This window comes from Bufo gargarizans, chromosome 9 (assembly GCF_014858855.1).
Source record: "Bufo gargarizans isolate SCDJY-AF-19 chromosome 9, ASM1485885v1, whole genome shotgun sequence".
NCBI classification, from domain to species: domain Eukaryota; kingdom Metazoa; phylum Chordata; class Amphibia; order Anura; family Bufonidae; genus Bufo; species Bufo gargarizans.
Window position 1 is genome coordinate 106879612 of NC_058088.1, and position 21673 is coordinate 106901284.

A 21673-nucleotide genomic window follows, 5' to 3' on the forward strand; every position below is an offset into this window, starting at 1 on the left:
AGCGGGTTTGTGCACCTTTCAGTTTTACGCTGTCCTCATCACTTTCCGTTAAGAAGGCATGGTGTGGGCAGATTTATTATCATTTACCTCAGTTTTCTGAGGTAGATTTCATTCTAGGCACATGGAGTCCCTGAGGATGAGCTTAAAGGGGTTGTCTCATCGCTAGGATATGCCATTGTTTTATAGGTGCGGGTCCCGCACCTCTATCGAGAACGGAGCCCCACAAGGTGGTGGCTGGAGGACTCTGGTCTGGCCACCTCCAAGCCTGATCCCCATAGAAGTGAATGGGAGCTTACCGCGCATTCGCGGACCCCGCTCCCATTCATTTCTATGGGGCTGATGGAAATAGCCGAGCCAGCACTCGACTATTTTTGCTGGCCCCATGGAAAATGAATGGAGGGCGGCTGCACATGTGCAGTTCACCCTCCTTCACTTGCGGGGCTCTGTTCTAGCTGGGACCCGCACCTATAAGACAATGGGGGCATATCCTAGCGATATGCATCCATTATCCATGATGAGACAACCCCATTAACTTATGAGAAGGCCTGCACTTTATCATACATTAAGTCGGGCGGATTGGCCATAGACTCCACAGGGAAATATTCCTGTTTGCCAATGCCCAGGGGGCCCGCCTCATGGTGGCCAGCCATGTACATAAAAAAAGGATGCACTTGGCCAGCGGTCGCAGAAGCCCTCCTGAACTCAACTGTATAGCCATCCTCAGAACGATGATACAGTTTCATACTGCGGTGCAGATGGCAGTATTTTGTGCTGCACTGTGGTATTTGGTTCTGCTGGGGCGGTATTTTATTCTGCAGTCCCTGCCTACATGTCCCCGCCTTCAGTCAACTTGTATCCACCCACAACATGGGGCGCAGAGGATATCAAGACACTGTAGGAAACACAGGACCCCCCCCCCCCCCCCCCGAATATCTCCGCACACATTTGGGGAAGTATCAATTTGTAGCAAACTACACCAAAAAGTGCACCAAATCATAATGTGCGCTAATTGCAACAACAAAAAATTAAATTTTTGCACCGATCTCGCCAAAAGTTGAAAATGCAAGTTTCTCGATGAAGTAGACTTCGTCTGAGCGTCTCACAATTAAAGGCGGATTTATCAAAAAGCCATTAAATGATGCAATTCCATTTTCTTGCAGTTCGAAATTCACAAAAATGTAAGGAGGCGGGAACTGTGCAATACATTTCTAGTGCCCATCACAGCCTGTGTGGCAGGGCACTGAGGCTTCCTCTGCCACAGACACCCTATGCCCTAGTCAGGCACCCACCTCCTCCACGATACCCCTCCCTGTACCCAGAAGGAGCAGTGCAGAGTCACGTGACCCTGGGCGATACCACATGACTCCTGCGTTATGGCAGCTCCCCTGTAGCCCGGTCTGTAGTCCTGCGGGGGGCCCGGCAGTGGCCCATAGAAGCGGTCACAGAGAAGTTACAGGCCGCCGGGGCAGACGGCACACGCCGGCCGCAGTGCAATTCTCACGTCTGTTGCACGGAACGTCTGAACAAGGAACCTGCGTCCGTTCCGCCATGTTTCCGGTCGGCTCCTTTTCGATGTAGCACAGCGGCGGGCGGAGCGCTTTCCCGGTGACCCTGCTGCGGCTGTCAAGGGCCGAGCTCCGGTTCATCATGGCGACGGTGGAGGAGGGCGGATGGACGTACTGATGACAGTCCGTAAGATCGCCTCGATCTGTACGATGGTGAGTGCCGGATGCGGGAGCTGCGAGGCCCGGGGAGGAAGATGTGAGCTGCTGGGGGAGATGCATAGGGGTGTACCCGCATAGCGATAGCCTGCAGCTGCTGTGGCACTACACTTCCCAGCATGCCCTGAGTGTCATGTGAGGACCCGTTGCTTAGTGACAGTGTCTCTCATTTGCACTATAGTGAGGTGTCGGATCACTTGTGTCACATCCCATGTGACCTCTGACCACGCCCCTCTTTGACTACAGAAAACTCCTGGCATAGTTTATTTTTTTGTAGTTGTCAGCCCATTATCCTCAGGTCCTGGCACTTTGTGGGGGGGTCATGAGGTGTAAAGACTACCCCCTCAGATCCCTGGGCACACTGTTATTTACCACCTTCACTCCAGCTGGCACACAGTGAAGGTGCGCTGGTATCTGTAGTGCCCGCTGTGATATCACCGGCAGTCCTGGATATTGGGCTATGAAACGACTACAGGGCCCGTAAAACTGATCCTGCAGAGGGTAACCTGGGGAAGTTCACTGGATCCGACGATGCTGCCATTCGCCTCTGAACCACACAGTTTCTTTTTGTCTTACCAAAATGCGCACACAGCGGCCGGATCCCATTATAGTCAGTGGGGTCTGGTGGTGGACGGCAGTATCTGGCCGGGCCGGATCCCATTATAGTCAGTGGGGTCTGGTGGTGGACGGCAGTATCTGGCCGGGCCGGATCCCATTATAGTCAGTGGGGTCTGGTGGTGGACGGCAGTATCTGGCCGGATCCCATTATAGTCAGTGGGGTCTGGTGGTGGACGGCAGTATCTGTCCGGATCCCATTATAGTCAGTGGGGTCTGGTGGTGGACGGCAGTATCTGGCCGGATCCTATTATAGTCAGTGGGGTCTGGTGGTGGACGGCAGTATCTGGCTGGATCCCATTATAGTCAGTGGGGTCTGGTGGTGGACGGCAGTATCTGTCCGGGCCGGATCCCATTATAGTCAGTGGGGTCTGGTGGTGGACGGCAGTATCTGTCCGGATCCCATTATAGTCAGTGGGGTCTGGTGGTGGACGGCAGTATCTGGCCGGGCCGGATCCCATTATAGTCAGTGGGGTCTGGTGGTGGACGGCAGTATCTGTCCGGGCCGGATCCCATTATAGTCAGTGGGGTCTGGTGGTGGACGGCAGTATCTGTCCGGATCCCATTATAGTCAGTGGGGTCTGGTGGTGGACGGCAGTATCTGGCCGGATCCCATTATAGTCAGTGGGGTCTGGTGGTGGACGGCAGTATCTGGCCGGATCCCATTATAGTCAGTGGGGTCTGGTGGTGGACGGCAGTATCTGGCCAGATCCGGCGAATTCCAGCAGGCTGCCGGAGGTGAAAGCAGTAGCCCAATTGGTTGCCATGGGCAACCACTCAACTTTTCCTCTGCACCAGTTTTTATACCTTTCCCCCAGTAAGAAATAGTGTAGGTTACACCCCAGTACACCTACTGGGAGAGATGTATGTAAACTGGTACAAAGTGGAGTGGTTGGCAACTAATTGGGCTCCTGCTGTCACTTGGCAGATGGTTTCTGAAAAATGAAAGGTGGAATTTGATAGGCGGCCATTTGCCTTTTCTTTTGCGCCATTTACACACCGCCGTTGGTACGGTCACTATTAGGGATGAGCAAACTTGTGTTTTTAGTCCGGTGTACCAGGTTCGGGTTAGCTAGGTTTTCCGTTATGGATTCTGCTCCCATCTACCATGAGGTATGCTCCGTGGTAGCGGAATCCATAACGGAATTCTTAGATAACCTGAACTTGAAACGCGCTCAACACGAGTCACTATGTCTCCATGTTAATGATGATTAGGTGTGTCCCGCACGTGTAAGAGATGCCCAGTGCTGCCACTAATGGGAATGCCCGCGCCCAGCACCTAGTTCGGAGAGCCGAGAAGCCAACACGAGAGTCCTGAAACCATCCATCAATCATGGTGGACGCCCGCTGTGTTCTCCACGGACAGCACACGTACCCGTTGCCTTCAATGTGTGTAGTCACACGTGGGTTGCTTTCCACGGACCGCGGTTCTGTTTTGAGTGACGCCATGGAAGCATGCCCTATTTATGTCTGTGATTATGGATCCTTAGGTTTATAATCTACGGTTCTGTAAAAACCTCTTACACAACACAGATGACGTCCATGGTTTTCATGGACCATTTCTAGGAGATTTTCTGGAAATGACTTTTTATCTGAGCAGTGACCATAGAATATGGATGACACACGGATGTGCCGTCCGTTTTTTTTTTTTTCCCCCTTTCTTCCAGCTATAGACCATGTTGGGATTTTCTCGGCATGGACTGACTGTTTGTTCATGTCAATGTGTGTAGGAGTTTTGTCTTTTGTAGTGTGCATGACATTCTCAGGATATTTACAAATATTGAGGTGTTTCCTTACTGTGCCCAGTAGGGTGGGCACTGCTGGCGCGCTGTGTCATACACCCTGAGACTACAGGGGCCACTGAGCGGACAGAATCCCACATTTTATCACGTTGGATCCCTTCTTCATCACCATGAGAGAAGAGTGCTGTGTCATTGAGTAGCGCCTCTATTAGGGTCCATTCACACGTCTGTGAATGTGTCCGCACCCGTTCTGCAATTCTGTGGAACGGGTGCGGACCCATTCATTCTCTATGGGGCAGGAATGGATGCATCTGCATTTCCGGAGCGCCCCCCCCCCCCCCCCCCCCCCGATCTTCAGGTCCGCAGCTCCCGAAAAAAAAAAAAAATAGAACATGTCCTATTCTTGTCCGCAATTGCGGGCAAGAATAGGCAGTTCTATGGGGGTGCCGGCCGGGTGTATTGCGGATCTGCAATTCACTACGGACTTGTGAATGGTAGGGATGAGCGAAGCAAGCTTTGGACCCTAGATCTGAAGTCGCTTCGCTCAAAACTTCTCTTTAATGCTGCACGGAGATCAATCGCCGTACGACCTGCGACAAGTCTCGCAAGATCTCGGTGAATAACTTCGGTATTTGATTTTTAAACTGAGAAACCATTTTAAAACTTGGATCCGATGAAAACTGGATCCGAAAACTTGGAGAGGAGAACTACTGAGTTTGAGCATAGGGTGATTTTTATTTTCTTTTTTTATACACATACCCGGCTCTGTTTATTTTTGGTTGGACGACTTCTTGGGCACAGGAATTTTTAAAGGGAATTTTTTATCAGAAAATATCCTATTGTTTAAATCACATTTTTATGTTAAATATATAGGATTTGGTGGTGTTTTTTTATTTTTTTATTTTTCTATGTGACCACCAACACCACAATATAGGAAAAAGCACCAGCCTATGTGCGCTCCCACGGTCCCATTCACCAGAGAGGCTGACGCTTTTTTCTAAAGTGTGCAAGCACGACCACCACTGATGGATTGCAGGGTGGTCTGTAACCATGGAAACGAGCAGTGTATAATGTGATGGAAAAGGAAGCAATATGGACAATCGCGCTCGCTCCGTACAGTATTGAAACTGTTTCATCCGAAGTTGATTGGCTCATCCCTAGTCCAGAGCATGCCTAGAAAACTCCCCCATAGACGTCAGTGGGGTCCCCTCCAAACCATTGTGTCTGTGTAGTTGCTCTCAAAAGTCTTAACGTATTCTAGTGTGAAAACTGTAGGATTCTAATAATTTTTAATATAGATAATGACATATGTTTAACATAAAAACATAATTTAAATAATAGGTCATTTTCTGATTAAACTTTCACCTTTTAAAATAAAAATTAAATAAATGTCCATTCTCCCAATATTACCAGCAACAGGGTGGCTAACCTTCCCCCCAGCAGTAGTGTTAGCAGCAGGGGCCCCTTTTCCCCCATGTGACAGCAGTCCCCCTTTTCCTCCAGTAGTAGGAGCTGCAGCTATGAGCGATGCTCTGCCCTCTGATTCCTGCATCAGTCCATGCTTTCAAAGGCTTGTCCTGGAGGAGCTGGCAGCAGCGGTCATTATCGCTGTCCCCACTTTGCAGGAGTGGTCCATGACGCAGGTGGAGCTGGCACCGTACATTTGGCAGTGGATGGCAGCATCAGGCTGTGGCATGCATGTTGTTCAGGAAGGAAAATCTGTTGCAGTGTAGAATATGTTGGCACCATGGTGATGAAAAGTTTTAGGCCCCTTTAACACGGGCGAGTGCGCACTGAATCCTGACCCATTCATTTCAATGGGGCTGTGTACATGAGCAGTGGTTTTCAGGCATCACTTGTGCGTTGTGTGAAAATCGCAGCATGTTGTATATTCTGCGATTTTTCACGCAACGCTGGCCCCATAGAAGTGAAAGGGGCTGCGTGAAAATCGCCTTGCATCCGCGAGCAAGTGCGAGATGCGATGTGTTCTTCACGGATGGTTGCTAAGAGATGTTGTTTGTATACTGTGGCGAAACCAACCTCGCCACTGGGTTTTGGAGGGGCCTGGCTACTAGCCTCTTGCCCCAGGATTATGGGCCCTCTCATCAGCCAGGCCTCTTTTGTTCACAAAGGACTTGGACTAACTTGAACCCCTGGTCTAATTCATGCCATTTTGGGATGTTAAATGTCTGTGTATTGTAAAGGGTGGGACATTGTATACGTTGAGTAGGGAGGTCTGTTCCATTGTCTCTCTGTGTGTATTGGCGATGTCCTTTGTCCTGAGAGATAATTGAATTACTTCTCGGTTGTCTCCAGGACAGAGGATATTGTGTATTCTCCTGCCTGTGATGATTGCATTAACCCAGTGTGAGGTAATTGTATCACCGGCAGAGGGGAGGATTTTGTGTGGGAGTGTCTGAGTGTATTGTACGTGGTTATTGGCTGTTTTTACAAAACCCTGTGGGCGGTAATCTTGTTGGAAGATGTGTATAAAATGCTTGTGTGTTAAAATAAAGAGGCTGCTTTATACCTTCATGAAGTTTTGGCTCATGTTTGGGGAATGGGATAACTACTCTCTTGGGGATTGCTATATCACAATACTCCCCTGAGTATAAGCTCTTGTAAGAGCTTGTTCATGGTTCCTGCTCTCTGGATTTAGGAGAGGTTCACCCACTGGAAGCTGAAGCCTTGTCGTAGGCCCAGGGTGGGTAGGAGACGGTGAGACCCCAACCAAGCTTCGGCGGTTCGTGGGGTCTGCAGTGCGTACGGTGTCAATTGGAGTGCTTGGAGTCCTCGGGAAGCACTAGGAGCATCTATCGACGGAGGTACCCGGTCGGGGTGCCAGGAGATCTGTTACATATACCTTCAGTTTTTTATCATGCGTGTGCAAAACACATTAAATCGCGCTGCACCCGTGCGATAAAAACTGAACGCAATCGCATACTAAACTGAATGAACTTGCTTGCGAAATCACGCATTTTTCAGTGAACTCATCCAGACCTAATCCGCTCACGCTTGTCTGTAAAGGGGCCTTAGAAAACCGCCTGCTACATTGCGGTTACTGGTTCTTGTATTGCTACTTTGTTTTATTTGCGCAGCTCGTAGGCAGAAATCCGATCTTCCTCTCGTTTACTCTTTGTTTCTCTACATCTAGACTTCATGCTGATCTTGTCTTTTTTCTGATGTTTGCCAGTGTGCAATGTCTTTGAGCAGACATCTATCTGATGGTCCTTTCCGTAAAAAGATTTCATGTGTTTTTGATCACATTTTTACTTTCTGTCATTTAACTGGGTTTGTACTGGGACATATAGAGCAATCTGTGGTCAGTTACGTGCTGAGCTTGTGGAAGGCAAGGACCAGAGGTCGCACTACATTTTTTCCGGCAGAGTAACAATACTCCTCTTAGCATTTTTGAGGAGTATGAAAGTTGCAGCAATTCAAATAAACCATACGTAGGCATACTTAAAACGGTTATCCGAGACTGAAAAATGCCCCCTATACGGCCAGGCCTCTCATACTGAATGTACTTACCTTGCTCCCCACTCCCTGCACTCCGCACCGCCACTGCTTCTTCTCCCCCTGTGTGCATAAAAACATCCAGTGTCGGGGGGAACAGCCAATGGCAGGCAGTGACAGGGACAAGCCTACCTAGCTTAGCGGGTGATGCTAAGGAGACTCGTCCCCGTCTGCCATTGGCTGCTCCCCCTTTAACATTAAAGGGGTTGACTGCCTTTTTCTTACTGATCTATCTCTTGGACAGGTCATCAGTATCTGATTGGTGGGGGTTGGACCCCTGGGACCCCCACTGATCAGCTGTTTGAGAAGGCAGCCACGCCCGTAGTGGCGCCACAGCCTTCTCGCAGCTTCCCACAGGGGAGTGATGTCACGACTATTTTACTGGCCTGGGCACAGCTTAGCCCCATTCTTTTCACTGGGGCTAAGCCCAGCCCATGCCCCATGACCAGCGTGCACTGCTGCCTTCTCAAACAGCTGATCAGCGGGGGTCTCGCAGAAGATGAGACTGAATCTCTACCGTGATCTGGTGGCAGTGGCTAGGGTTAATAAGCCCCTGCATGGGATCTGGGGTGAATGCACAGGAGGCGGGTATAGTCCAGACTCCTTAACAATATATTGGACTGTGGCACAGTGTAGTGTCTGACTCCTCTGTACTTTATATCATTGAGCACTGTGGCTGTCGCCATAAGGCCTCATGCACACGACCATGTTGTTTTTGTGGTCTACAAATCACGGATGCAGTCCTCGTGTGATCCACGCATGTTTGTGGACCCATTGACTTCAGTGGGTGGGCGGTCTTTTGAGGCACAGAGATACGGATCCGCGATTTGCAGACTTCAAAATGAATGTGGTCATTTGCATGAAGCCTAACATGGCCAACATGGCTGTCACTATATCTGGGACAACCGATTGCCTGTTTCCAACCCTCCTTGGTTATTCTGGAGTCTCCTTAAAAATGGATGCACTCTTGGACTCCAGCAGGATATATAGGTAGCTTTTTCTGGGCCAGCACTATAGGGGTCCACTGTCTAGCCATAGGTCAATGTGAACTCACTCTTATGTGAACCTTTGTAAACCACTGTTATTTACCCCTGAATGGTGGCACTAATACTGTGGTGTACTTGGGGATGGGGCGGCGGGGGGTGTACACAAGTGACATTGGAGGTGGACAATGCCACTATTGGACCCCAAACCCTGTGGGAACTTGTGGTCTTACATCACCTGGGCCAGTTTCTTCTCTCCACCAGCCTTTTAGGGTGCCAAGCAGAGGCTCCTTTCCTGCCATGATCTCTGACCCTTCCGTCAATGGCCGGCAAGGATATCAAAGGTCCCGCACTGGTGCCAGGGTAGGGCGTGCTCGCCTTCTTCATAAAATGAGCTAATTCATAAAAAATAATAAAATGAAAAGTGCTGCTATAAGTTCAGTGCGCATAGGAAGGGGGTTCGAGAGATGCGCTGAATGGTCTGGTAGCCCACCAAAACTGCAAAATCGTCAGCCTCCTTACTGCACGGATCTTGGTTACTGGATCTGTCAGGCACCAGAGGTATTGCTGTGCTCCCGGTGTGTAGTCATACTCATTAGACATTTTTCAGAGCGTACAATTGTCTGTACAGGAGTCTATGACGCTTGTACAGGCATTATTGCGCCCTCTGGCAATGACCCTCCGTTCATTAGTTTACATTAGAGAAAGACTTGTTATATTCAGGCAGGACTTGAAATTAAAATGGTTCTCCGGGAATTTGATATTGATGGCCTGTGCTCAGGATAAGTCATCAATATCGGATCAGCGAGGCTCCGACTCCTGGGACCCCGCCGATCAGCTGTTGGCAGAGGCTGCAGGGGTCTGTGACTAGGCCAGTGACTTCACTGGACATTGGCCATGTGTCCTGTTCCAGTGCGTGGGGCTGAGCTGCATCACCAAGCACAGCCGCTGGACAATGGACGGCACTATGGTAAGCTGTGAAGAGACCGCAGGAGTCAGGAGGGTAGGCCATCCATACCATATGGATAACCCCTTTAATGGATGTAGGAGACTGCCAAGGCTTTGGCTATGGTAATATACAGGACAGTCTAACGTGTTCCTTCTACTGGTTTACTACATTATAATGGTTTATTTTGGTTGTCAGAATTGGTTTATTAAATAAGGGTTGCACAGTTAGGAACCTCTGCCCCACCAGTGGGACGGCTTCTCCATGTAGAGGGGGTATCGAAGCCGATTTATGTTCATATGTGTGTATGGTAATGCTCCTTACCCTTTGCATTGAGAAAGTTTGCATGAGTTACTGTAGTTTTGGTTTAGATTTAATATTAGTTAATATTATGTTCTTCAGAAAACCAGAGACCAAAGAAATGGAAAAGAGGGTGGAACATTGTAAGATGAGGATGATTTACTGTTTACTGTTAGAACAGTAAAACTTCAAGGTAAGGCCTCCTGCACGCCAATGTGGGGCAGCCGCAGAGGATCGTGGACCCATTCACTTTAAAGGGTCCCTGATCTGCAAAAAGATAGGACATGTTCTATCTTTTTGCGGAACAGAAGTACGGGACGAAACCCCACGGAAGCACTCCGTACTGCTTCCGTAGGGTTCCGTGCTTCCATTCCGCATCTCCGTATTTGTGGACCCATTGAAGTGTATGGGTCTGCATCCGTGATGTGGAATGCACACAGAATGGTGCCTTTGTATTGCGCATCCGCAATACGGCAACGGGCAGCACACCTTCGTGTGCAGGAGGCCTTAAGTAGCCCCTTCATTAGGAAACGCGCATAGCGAGTAAAAGATGTTGTAAGAATAACCGCTTAGTCAAAAACAAAGTCTTTGTGGGCCTTACTAGACCAAAGAGGATATTAGAAATGACAGGTAGGTTAGCAGCAGATCTGTGTACCCGTATGGTTAGAGCAGGCACCCTCAACCTGTGGCCCTCCAGCTGTTGTAAAACTACAACTCCCACAATGCCCTGCTGTAGGCTGTTCAGGCATGCTGGGAGTTGTAGTTTTGCAGCAGTTGGAGGGCCGCAGTTTGAGCATGCCTGGGTTAGAGGGGCTGTGCAGGCGTACTTTCCTTCCTGATCTGACGCCTGTTGTGGACAGACACAGCTGCACACCGCATTGGCTGAGGCATCTGTATGGCGCCCAGCAAGTATCATGCAAGTCCTGTCAGATCAGCGGGAAGAAATGCTTTCACAGCCCCTTAGTTAAATAATAGGGTAGGCGGGGAGGATGAAGGGACCCCCTGACTGTATACTTCACCCTAGATACCCTAAAGTTGCAAGGGGAAACCCTATAACTCTGGAACTTATCCCTAGTGTAGCACCCTAATAAATACCTATACAGTCCCCAAGTTGAACCCCCCCCCCCCTCCAAAAGGCGGTTTATCAAAGGACTCAACTTAGGCGAGAAGGGGATTAGTTAGACAACAAGTAAGATCCACAAAGATCTAGAAGTGGTCCATCAATTGAAACACAGTTGGTAACAATAGCCAAGCTCACAATTGGGCAATGTGCCAGGATCAGCAGCAGAATCCTACCCTTGGGTTAGGCCATCAGTCTATGATTGTAGTCCTCTGAGCCCAAGACATCCACCGTTTTGCAGAAGGAAGGGGCCACAACCAATTGCTGTGTGATCAGATGTGGCCATACATGTTACTGCATCTCCGCCCATTCATTTTAAAGCATATTTCCAGGTCCAGCTAACTGCTGACATGTCATCATTATAACCTTCACTGACTACTACCACACTCCACCATTATATTTAGGGCTCATGCACACGACTAGGGATGTCCCGATACCGGACATTTGCACGAATACTTGCACTCGTGCAAATGTCGCCGATACCACTGCCGATACCTGATGGCCATGCAGCAGTGTGTCCCAGATGATCAGCGGTGGGGATGGCGGCTGCGGCGGCGGGTCCAGTGTTTGCTTGCGCGCGGTGGCGCTCCCAGCCGGTCAGCGCGGGGACGGCAGTGTGTCCCAGCTGATCGGCGCGGGGGCGGGACTTCTGTGCGGCGGCTCCCAAGTCCCATGCGGTTGCCTAGCACTGGGAGAAGTTAAAGCCACCTCCTCCCAGTACTCTGGTGATCCGCATGGGAAGGATTACAGCAGGGCAGGTGGGTACAGTGCATGAAATGGAGGAGAAATTCAGTTAATTTCTCTCAATTTCATGTTCAAACAGCGAATATAAAATAAGGTGGGGGGGCATATAATAATGTTTCCCAACCAGTGTGCCTCCAGCTGATGGCATGCTGGGAGGTGTAGTTTTGCACAGCTGGAGGCACACTGGTTGGGAAACACTGTTATATGCCCATTTATTAACCCTTGTACAAAGGAAAAGTAAAGCAGTTGTCCATAGCAACCAAATTCCAGCTTACATTTTCTTCATTGCTATCAGCAACTGCCCCGCTGTTTCTTTGGTCAGTGGTCACAAAATAAATGTGTTATTTATATTATTGTTGTAATTGGTATCAGTAAATACTTAAATAAAAGTATCGGTACTTGTACTCGGTCTTAAAAAAAAAAAAATGGTATCAGGACATCCCTACACACGACCATTGGCCGTTTTGCAGTCCGCAAAACACGGATACTGGCCGTGTGCATTCCGCATTTTGCAGAACGTAAAGGCTGGCCCCTAATAGAACTATCCTTTCCTTGTCCGTAATGCGGACAATAATAGGACATGTTCTATATTTTTGCAGAACGGTCATGCGGACATATGCACACAGTCATTTCGTTATTTTTTTGCAGCCCCATTGAAGTGAATGGTTACACATACGGGCCGCAAGAGGTAAGGACTGGCCATTAGCGTGCGTTACACTATCTCCTGTGTTGGAAGCTGATGACCCTTCTTCCTCACTTCAGTAATGCTTGAAGTTCATAGTTACTTGTGTTACACTTTAACAGAATTGCAGAGTCAGTGGGGACATGTTAGGGAGGTTGTTCTTGTCATCCGGATCGTTCTCTCCTCATTTTGCTGATGATACATTGTTATCGCTCCAACAAACCACAAAATGAAACAAATCAATACTGCGGCTGATCCTGAGGCTGCTGATCCCAGAGACCTGCCAGTGCCAGCATTAAAGAGTTAAAGGGGTTGTCTTGGTTCAGAGCTGAACCCGGACATACCTCCATTTCCACCCAGGCAGCCCCCCTGACTATAGCATCGGAGCAGTTCATGCTCCGATGCTCTCCTTTGCCCTGCGCTAAATCGCGCAGAGCAAAGGCATTTTCTGGAGTTCTGGTGACAAACCGGACTCTCCATAGGGCTGCCAGGAAGCCCGGTGACATCACTGCCACTGATTGGTGGCTTTAGCGCTGCCCTAGCCTGTAAAACGGCTAGGGAAGCGCTAAAGCCCGCCCATCAAAGCCGGTGACGTCACCGAACACACTGCCGGGCGAAACGTGTTATTGTAAATAAGAGCCCTTGCCCTGCTCGATCCAGCGCAGGGCAAGGGAGCGCATCATGCTAACATCAGGGGGGCTGCCTTCAGCTCTGAACCCGGACAACCCCTTTAACTAGCTCTGCATGTACTTCACAGGGGCATTCATGTAAGCGTGGTGGCGGGTTTCAAATATACATTTCCCTTAATCGCCAAAGTAATTCTCTGTGTAGCAACTTGCTGACACGGCGAGAATGCGCAAGGGGTGTATTTGTCAGGAACCTGCCTGGTGCGAAATGCTTTACAGTATATGGAAAACAAAAGTATATGCATACCCCTGCTAGATACTGAGTAACGTATGTGCATACCCCTGCTAGATACTGAGTAACGTATGTGCATACCCCTGCTAGATACTGAGTAACGTATGTGCATACCCCTGCTAGATACTGAGTAACGTATGTGCATACCCCTGCTAGATACTGAGTAACGTATGTGCATACCCCTGCTAGATACTGAGTAACGTATGTGCATACCCCTGCTAGATACTGAGTAACGTATGTGCATACCCCTGCTAGATACTGAGTAACGTATGTGCATACCCCTGCTAGATACTGAGTAACGTATGTGCATACCCCTGCTAGATACTGAGTAACGTATGTGCATACCCCTGCTAGATACTGAGTAACGTATGTGCATACCCCTGCTAGATACTGAGTAACGTATGTGCATACCCCTGCTAGATACTGAGTAACGTATGTGCATACCCCTGCTAGATACTGAGTAACGTATGTGCATACCCCTGCTAGATGCTGAGTAACGTATGTGCATACCCCTGCTAGATGCTGAGCAACGTATGTGCATACCCCTGCTAGATGCTGAGCAACGTATGTGCATACCCCTGCTAGATACGGAGTATAGCCTCATTCACACACCAGTGTTTAGTCAGTGATTGTGAGCCAAAACCAGGATTGGAGCCTCTACAGAGATAAGTTATTTGCGGAACGGAACTGGCGCCGGCAATGTAAATGCCTATTCTTGTCCGCAAAACGTGGACAAGAATAGGACATGTTTTATATTTTTTTAACGGGGCCGCAGAATGGGGCCACGGATGCGGACAGCACACTGAGTGCTGTCTGCATCTTTTGCGGCCCCGTTGAAGTCAATGGGTCCGCATCCGAGCCGCCAAAACGGCGGCTCGGATGCGGACCCAAACAACAGCCGTGTGCATGAGGCCTTAAAGAGGACCTTTCATGAGTCCAGACTTTCTAAACGAAGTACCAGGGTATGTAGAGCATAGAGCAGGAATCTAATAGCGCTTACTATTTTTACTGGGCGCCGCTCCATTCACCCGATGTGGCTCCCGTTGTATTCTCCCGCCCTGTATGCTAATTTTCGCATCGGTACAGGGAGGAGGAGACTGCCCTGTTTCTCAATGGGCATCTCCTTCTCCGTGGCTGTAGCGCTGTCCAATAGCAGCGCAGAGCGTCACAGCCAGGGAGAAGAAAAACCTCACCTTCTTCCTGGCTGCGATTGGACAGCGCTACAGCCAGGGAGAAGGAGACTCCCATTGATAAACAGGGCAGTCTCCTCCTCCCTGTACCGATGCGAAGATTAGCATACAGGGCGGGAGAATACAACGGGGGCCACAGTGGCGAACGATGGCGATCCCCGTTCTATGCTCTACATACCCTGATACTTAGTTTATAAAGTCTGGACCCATGAAAGGTCCTCTACAACATGTGCCCACACCCCTGCAAATTATTGAGTTCCCATGTTTCAACCCTACTCATTGAAACAGATGAATAAAATAAAGCATACAGCCATGTAATCTCCCTAGACAAACATTGCCAGTAGTAGGGGTCATCGCAAAGAGCTTAGTACCTATACATGTTAATTGTATTCTGGTAGGTAAAAGTTATCCCCTATCCATAGGGACGCTCACCAGTCATGAGAATGGGGGCCCCTTGCTGCTCCTCTGAAATGACTGGAGCGGATGGTCACAAAAGCACGCAGCTGCTCTATTCATTTCTATGGGAGTTCCGAAGATTGCCAGAGGGGTTAAAAAAAAATAAAAAATAATTTAACTCACCTTAGTCCACTTGCTCGCGAAGCTGGCATCTCCTTGTGTCTCCGCTGCTGATGAACAGGACCTGGGGTGAGCTGCTCCATTAAATAGAGCTTAAGGACCTTCGATGACGTCACTCCGGTCATCACATGGTCTTTTACCATGGTGAATCACCATGGTAAAAGATCATGTGACGTACCATGTGATGACCGGAGTGACGTCATCGAAGGTCCTTAACCTGTATTTAATGGAGCAGCCCACCCCAGGTCCTGTTCATCAGCAGCGGAGACACAAGGAGATGCCAGCTTCGCGAGCAAGTGGACTAAGGTGAGTTAAATTTTTTTTTATTTTTTTTTAACCCCTCTAGCGCTGGTTTACTATGCATTCTGTATTCAGAATGCTATTATTTTCCCTTATAACCATGTTATAAGGGAAAATAATACAATCTTCAGAACATCAATCCCAAGCCCGAACTTCTATGAAGAAGTTCGGGTTTGGGTACCAAACATGCGCGATTTTTCTCACGCGAGTGCAACTCATGACAATGTTTTGCACTTGCGCAGAAAAAAGCGCGCATTTTCCCGCAACGCACCCGTCTCTTATCCGGGCAAAAAAACTCACGCCCGTGTGAAAGAGGCCTAAAAGAACTTTTCCCATTTATTTTTATGCAAAGTTGTCATTTTAGAGAGATATTTCTCTCACCCAGCATGGGTATATGTAAAAATACACCACAAAACACATTGCCCTACTTCTTCTGAGTACGGCGATACCACATGTGTGACACTTTTTTGCATCCTAGTTGCGCAAAGGGGCCCAAATTCCTTTTAGGAGGGCATTTTTAGACATTTGGATTCCAGACTTCTTCTCACGCTTTAGGGCCACTAAAATGCCAGGGCAGTATAAATACCCCACATGTGACCCCATTTTGCAAAGAAGACACCCCAAAGTATTCCATGAGGGGCATGGCGAGTTCATAGAAGATTTTTTTTTTTTTGGCACAAGTTAGCGGAAATTGATTATTTATTTTTTTTCTCACAAAGACTCCCTTTCCGCTAACTTGGGACAAAAAGTTAAATCTTTCATGGACTCACTTTGCCCCTCAGCGAATACCTTGGGGTGTCTTCTTTCCAAAATGGGGCCATTTGTGGGGTGTTTGTACTGCCCTGGCATTTGAAGGTCTCCGCAATCATTACATGTATGGCCAGCATTAGAAGTTTCTGCTATTCTCCTTATATTGAGCATACGGGTAATGAGATATTATTTTTTTTTTTTTCGTTCAGCCTCTGGGCTGAAAGAAAAAATGAACGGCACAGATTTCTTAATTCGCATCGACCAATGTGGATGAAAAAAATCTCTGTGCCAAAAAAAAAAAAGGAGGGGGAAGGCATCTGCCAGGACATAGGAGCTCCGCCCAACATCCAAACCCACTCACCTCGTATGCCCTGGCAAACCAGATTTCTCCATTCACATCAATTGATGTGGATGAATAAATCATTCCCGGGATTTTATTTTATTTTATTTTATTATGATATACAAAGTGTTTGCCAAAGCATATGAACCACGCCCCTCAGCTCATAAGCCTCGGCAAACGTATCTTTTTTTTTTACTGCAGAGGAGAAATCTTGTCTTGCAGCGCCGCATACACTGACTTTTGTGTAATCTGACAGCAGCGCAATGCTTCTATCAGAATGCACATTAACTTTATATAACATTTGAACAGAACATTAACTTTTATGACCTTTATTGAACTTTTGGAATAGAACATTAACTTCTTTGCTTACCAGTGATTTTTTTTTTTTTTTTTGTTTGTTGCTTTTTTTACCTTTTATAGGACAAACCTCTCCTTCCCCATGGGACAATGTGCAAAGCGCAAATCGCCCAGAGATGTGGCGAAGTACATTATGCACTTTGTCCCAGGTGAAAGGAGAGGTTTGCAGCAGCTGTGAGTGAAAGGGCCCTAAGAGCCCTGTGTGCCTGTCCTGTGAGATGTGATCCCTATGCTAGGTGTACCTGTGTGTGGTACTTCCGGAAACACTCTCCAAAGCATAGGGCAGGGTGGTCAGGGCAGTCAGGGCGGTCAGGACAGAAATAGTGGGTGTCACGCCTTATTCCACTCCTGCTACAGACACAACATTTTTTTTCGGGGTGGTGGTTGGTTTTGAGGTACCAGCAACGACATTGGGGAAATGTCACTCGTGTAGACGGCTCACTACACTGGTGGTTGGGGCCACGGAACCTCCTGGATACAGGAGGTTCTCGATGATCTCTTCCTGAAATTTGAGGAAGGATCCTGTTCTCCCAGCCTTACTGTAGAGAACAAAACTATTATATACAGCCAATTGAATTAAATATACAGACGCCTTCTTATACCAGCGTCTGGTTCTGCGGAAAAGTAAATAGGGAGCCAACATCTGGTCATTGAAGTCCACCCCTCCCATGAGCAAATTATAGTCGTGGACACAGAGGGGCTTTTCAATGACACTGGTTGCTCGCTCAATTTGGATTGTCGTGTCTGCGTGAATGGAGGAGAGCATGTAAACGTCATGCTTGTCTCTCCATTTCACCGCAAGCAGTTCTTCGTTACACAATGCAGCCCTCTCCCCCCTTGCAAGACGGGTGGTAACGGGCCGTTGGGGGAAGCCCCGGCGACTAGGTCGCGCGGAGCCACAGCAGCCAATCTGTTCTAAAAACAAATGCCTGAAGAGGGGCACACTTTTGTGTAGAAATTGTCCACATAAAGATGGTACCCCTTGCCAAATAAGGGTGACACCAAGTCCCAGACTGTCTTCCCACTGCTCCCCAGGTAGTCAGGGCAACCGACCGGCTCCAGGGTCTGATCTTTACCCTCATAGACCCGAAATTTGTGCGTATAGCCTGTGGCCCTTTCACAGAGCTTATACCGGGCTCGCTTGCTTGGGATGTATTGTTTGAAGCCAAGGCGCCCGGTAAAATGTATAAGGGACTCATCTATGCAGATGTTTTGCTCAGGGGTATACAAATCAGCAAATTTGGTGTTAAAGTGGTCTATGAGGGGCCGAATTTTGTGGAGCCGGTCAAAAGCTGGGTGGCCTCTGGGACGGGAGGTGGTGTTGTCGCTGAAGTGCAGGAAACGCAGGATGGTCTCATATCGTGCCCTGGACATGGCAGCAGAGAACATGGGCATGTGATGAATTGGGTTCGTGGACCAATATGACCGCAATTCATGCTTTTTGGTTAGACCCATGTTGAGGAGAAGGCCCAGAAAAGTTTTAAATTTGGAAACTTGGACGGGTTTTCACCGGAAAGACTGGGCATAAAAGCTTCCCGGCTTGGCGGCTATAAATTGAGTGGCATACCGGTATGTTTCTGCCACGACTAAGTCCAAGAGCTCTGCAGTCTAGAACAGCTCAAAAAACCCCAGCGCTGATCTGATCTGAGCTGTCTCAACCCAAACTCCAGACTGGGCGGTGAAAGGGGGAACTACTGGTGCGGCTGAAGTTGGGGACTGCCAATCTGGGTTTGCCAGCACCTCAGGGATTCTAGGGGCTCTACGGGCCTGTCTGTGCGGTGGCTGCGACGGGGTAACTAATGCACGTGCCACTGTACCAGCTTCAACTGCCCTTCTGGTGCTCGCCACTTCACCATGTTGTACGGCAGTGCTGGTACTAGGTCCAGGATGGGCTGCGCTGCTGGGGTATGCCTCACCACGTAATCCGACAGCACCAGCCCCACTCTGCTGCCCTTGAAGCGGATCCTGCGCAACCTGTGGTCTAGCAACACGGGGCCGGGTACGCCTGATGCTATCAGGGACCTCAGCCTCCTCATCCGAACTTTGGGTCAGACTGCCACTGCTTTCTACAGGTTCGTATTCTGACCCGCTGGATTCGTCAGATGAGGGTTCCCATTCCTCATCCGACTGGGTCAGAAGCCTGTAGGCCTCTTCAGAAGAATACCCCTTACTTGCCATTTGGTCAACTAAATTTAGGGGGTATTCCCTGAGACTACCCAAGAAAAAAAGCAAGCCTGTCTTACAAATGGGAGGCTAGCGAAGTACCGGAGGCCGCTGCGATTGATAAAAAATATCAAAACTGATTTTTTATATTGCTGCAGCGCTTGTAAAGTGATTGTGCAGTGATAAAAAAATAATAATAATTTTTGTCACTGCGTGGGGCGGGCGTGGGTGAACGCACGTGTGGGCGACCGATCAGGCCTGATCGGGCAAACACTGCGTTTTGGCTGGAGGGCGAGCTAAGGTGACACTAATACAATTATAGATCTGACTGTGATCGGTTCTGATCACTTACAGATACTATAAAAGTACCAATGCTGATTAGCGATACGCTAATAAGCGAATCAGTGAGTGCGGTGCGGTGGGCTGGGCGCTAACTGACGCTAACTACCTACCAAAGGGGCCTAAACTATCCTAAAACCTAACCGTCAATACTAGTGGGAAAAAAAAGTTACAGTTTACACTGATCACTTTTTCCCTTTCACTAGTGATTGACAGGGGTGATCAAGGGGTTAATTGGGGTGATGGGAGGTGATCTGGGGGCTAAGTCTTGTGTTTGGTATACTCACTGTGATGTGTGCTCCTCTGCTGGGACCAACCGACGAAAAGGACCAGCAGAGGAGCACAGAAGCCATTTAACCAATCCTGTGTGCAGCGGTCCTGAGGCGGTTAAAGTTGTTATCCAATACTATAAACTGCCCCTCCCCATATGCCGGGCCCCTTACAGGGAATATACTTACCCCGCTCTCCGCGCCTCTCCTGATCCCCTTACTGCCCCTGCTGCTTCTCTCTGTGCTCGGATGAAAACATCCGGTGTCGGGGTTAGCCATTGGCAGACGGGGACGAGCCTCCCTAGCATCACCCGGGTCCTGTCTGTTAGAAGCCGCCTCGTCACTGGGAGATGGGCACGACACAATTTTGATAAATAAATACAAATTCCCATATAATAAGACAGTTTAGATTTCTTCATTTTTCAGTGTTTGCCCTTGAGAGAGCAGTGTGACACTAGGGCTGGGTCAATTATGACAAAAATGTAAATCGTGATTAATTGAACATGTAGCTTCCATATTGATTATAGAACGATCATTTGGGGCATGGCTTAGCATGGGGCATTATATGACGCCAATGGTTTGATCATATTTTGAGTTCAGCATTTAAAAAAATAAAAATAAAGGCCACCCCCCCCCCTCTCTCACTCTGTTGGGGATACTCCTGTGTACTCGTACAAATGCTTAAAGGGGTTGTCCAAGTTATATTTATTGATGACCTATCCTCAGGATAGGTCATCAATATCAGATCGGAGGGGGTCCGGCACCCCCTCCGATCAGCTGTTTGAAGAGAAGGCGTGTGCGGTGTCAGCGCTGCCTCCTCTTCACTGTTTACCTTCTAGCCGTTGCATCTGCAGTGGTGAGCAGGTGTAATTACACCCAAGCCGTCCCATTCATTTCAATAGGAAGGCTTGGGTGTAATTACACCTTGCCACCACTGCAGATGCAACGGCTAGAAGGTAAACAGTGAAGAGGAGGCAGCGCTGACACCGCACACGCCTTCTCTTCAAACAGCTGATCGGACCCCCGCCAACCTGATATTGATGACCTATCCTGAGGATAGGTCATCAATAAATATAACTTGGACAACCCCTTTAAGCATGAAATCCCAATTCAAAATATTATCACAGCACAATGTGCTACCTATTTTCTCCTGAATACAGTAACACCCCATTTGTGGTCATAAACTACTGTTTGGGGATCGGCCAGGGCTGAGAAGGGAAGGAGCTGCATCTAGATTTTCTAACATGGAATTTACTGAAATGGTTTTTAAGAGCCATGACTTTTTTACTTTTTCGTTGACTGAGCGGTGTGGCGATACCGAATTCCTTTTTTTAAAATATTTTTTCAATGATTTAATTGGAGAAAAAGAGTTTATTTTTTTTTTCCTGTGAAACTTTTATTTTTTATTTTTATAAAAACACTTTTTTTTTATTTTACACTTTGTGCCCCCCATCAGGTCATACAAGACCTCTAGGGAACATTTAACATCACATATTTTTTATTTTTTTATATTGATTTCTCCTATAACTGACCCTGACATAGTAGCCCCAGTTACAGGGGAAATACACCCCCCAGAGAGGCTGTATAGCCTCATTGCAGGGCTGACCGAGGTCTCCTGAAGTCTCCCGCCCCAGTGGTCATATCACCACGGGGTATGCACGGGAAGAGGCACATCGCTTCCTTGCTGTATATACAGGGATCAAGAAGACAAGGACACAGACAAACGGCCCCTGCCTTCTCCCTGGGGAGCCCTGCTGTCATTGACCCCCTTCTCAGCAGCTGTACGATTAGCGTGCAGCTGCAATCTCTGAATGGACGTTCTATAAATGTCACAAAACCAAACTGAATAAACAGACAGGCAAAGTACCATTGTTTTTGTTTGTGAGTATATTAAATGCTTTCGCCTTTATACCCCTGTCCAGCAATACTTCATTATAGGTTTTTCTGCTTACGTCCTTGGAGGGATTTAGGAGCAGGCGGGAGTGGGAGTGAGACCCGGGGTAGTGAAGTGCAATGTCTGTGGAGCTTGCGGTTATTGGGACAGCTGTGAAAGATTACATTGAATGTTTCCGTTATCCCATCTATTCCTGAAATAATACAGT

The 21673-nt window shown here is 48.3% G+C and overlaps 1 protein-coding gene across 3 annotated transcripts in view; it reads left to right on the plus strand.

Annotated features, from left to right (window-relative positions):
* The first annotated feature begins 1327 nt into the window (after positions 1-1327).
* LOC122946774 (ubiquitin carboxyl-terminal hydrolase 12-like) overlaps positions 1328-21673 on the plus strand; it is a 77523-nt gene continuing 57177 nt past the window's right edge. Inside the window, exon 1 of one of the 3 annotated variants that reach the window (XM_044306579.1) lies at positions 1328-1718. Coding sequence is in view for 2 of the 3 variants with exons in the window: in XM_044306577.1 (XP_044162512.1) it covers positions 1671-1718 (48 nt within the window). In the remaining variant the exon portion in view is untranslated. The remainder of the gene's footprint in view (positions 1719-21673) is intronic. The other 2 variants (XM_044306577.1, XM_044306578.1) reach the window with 2 other exon arrangements.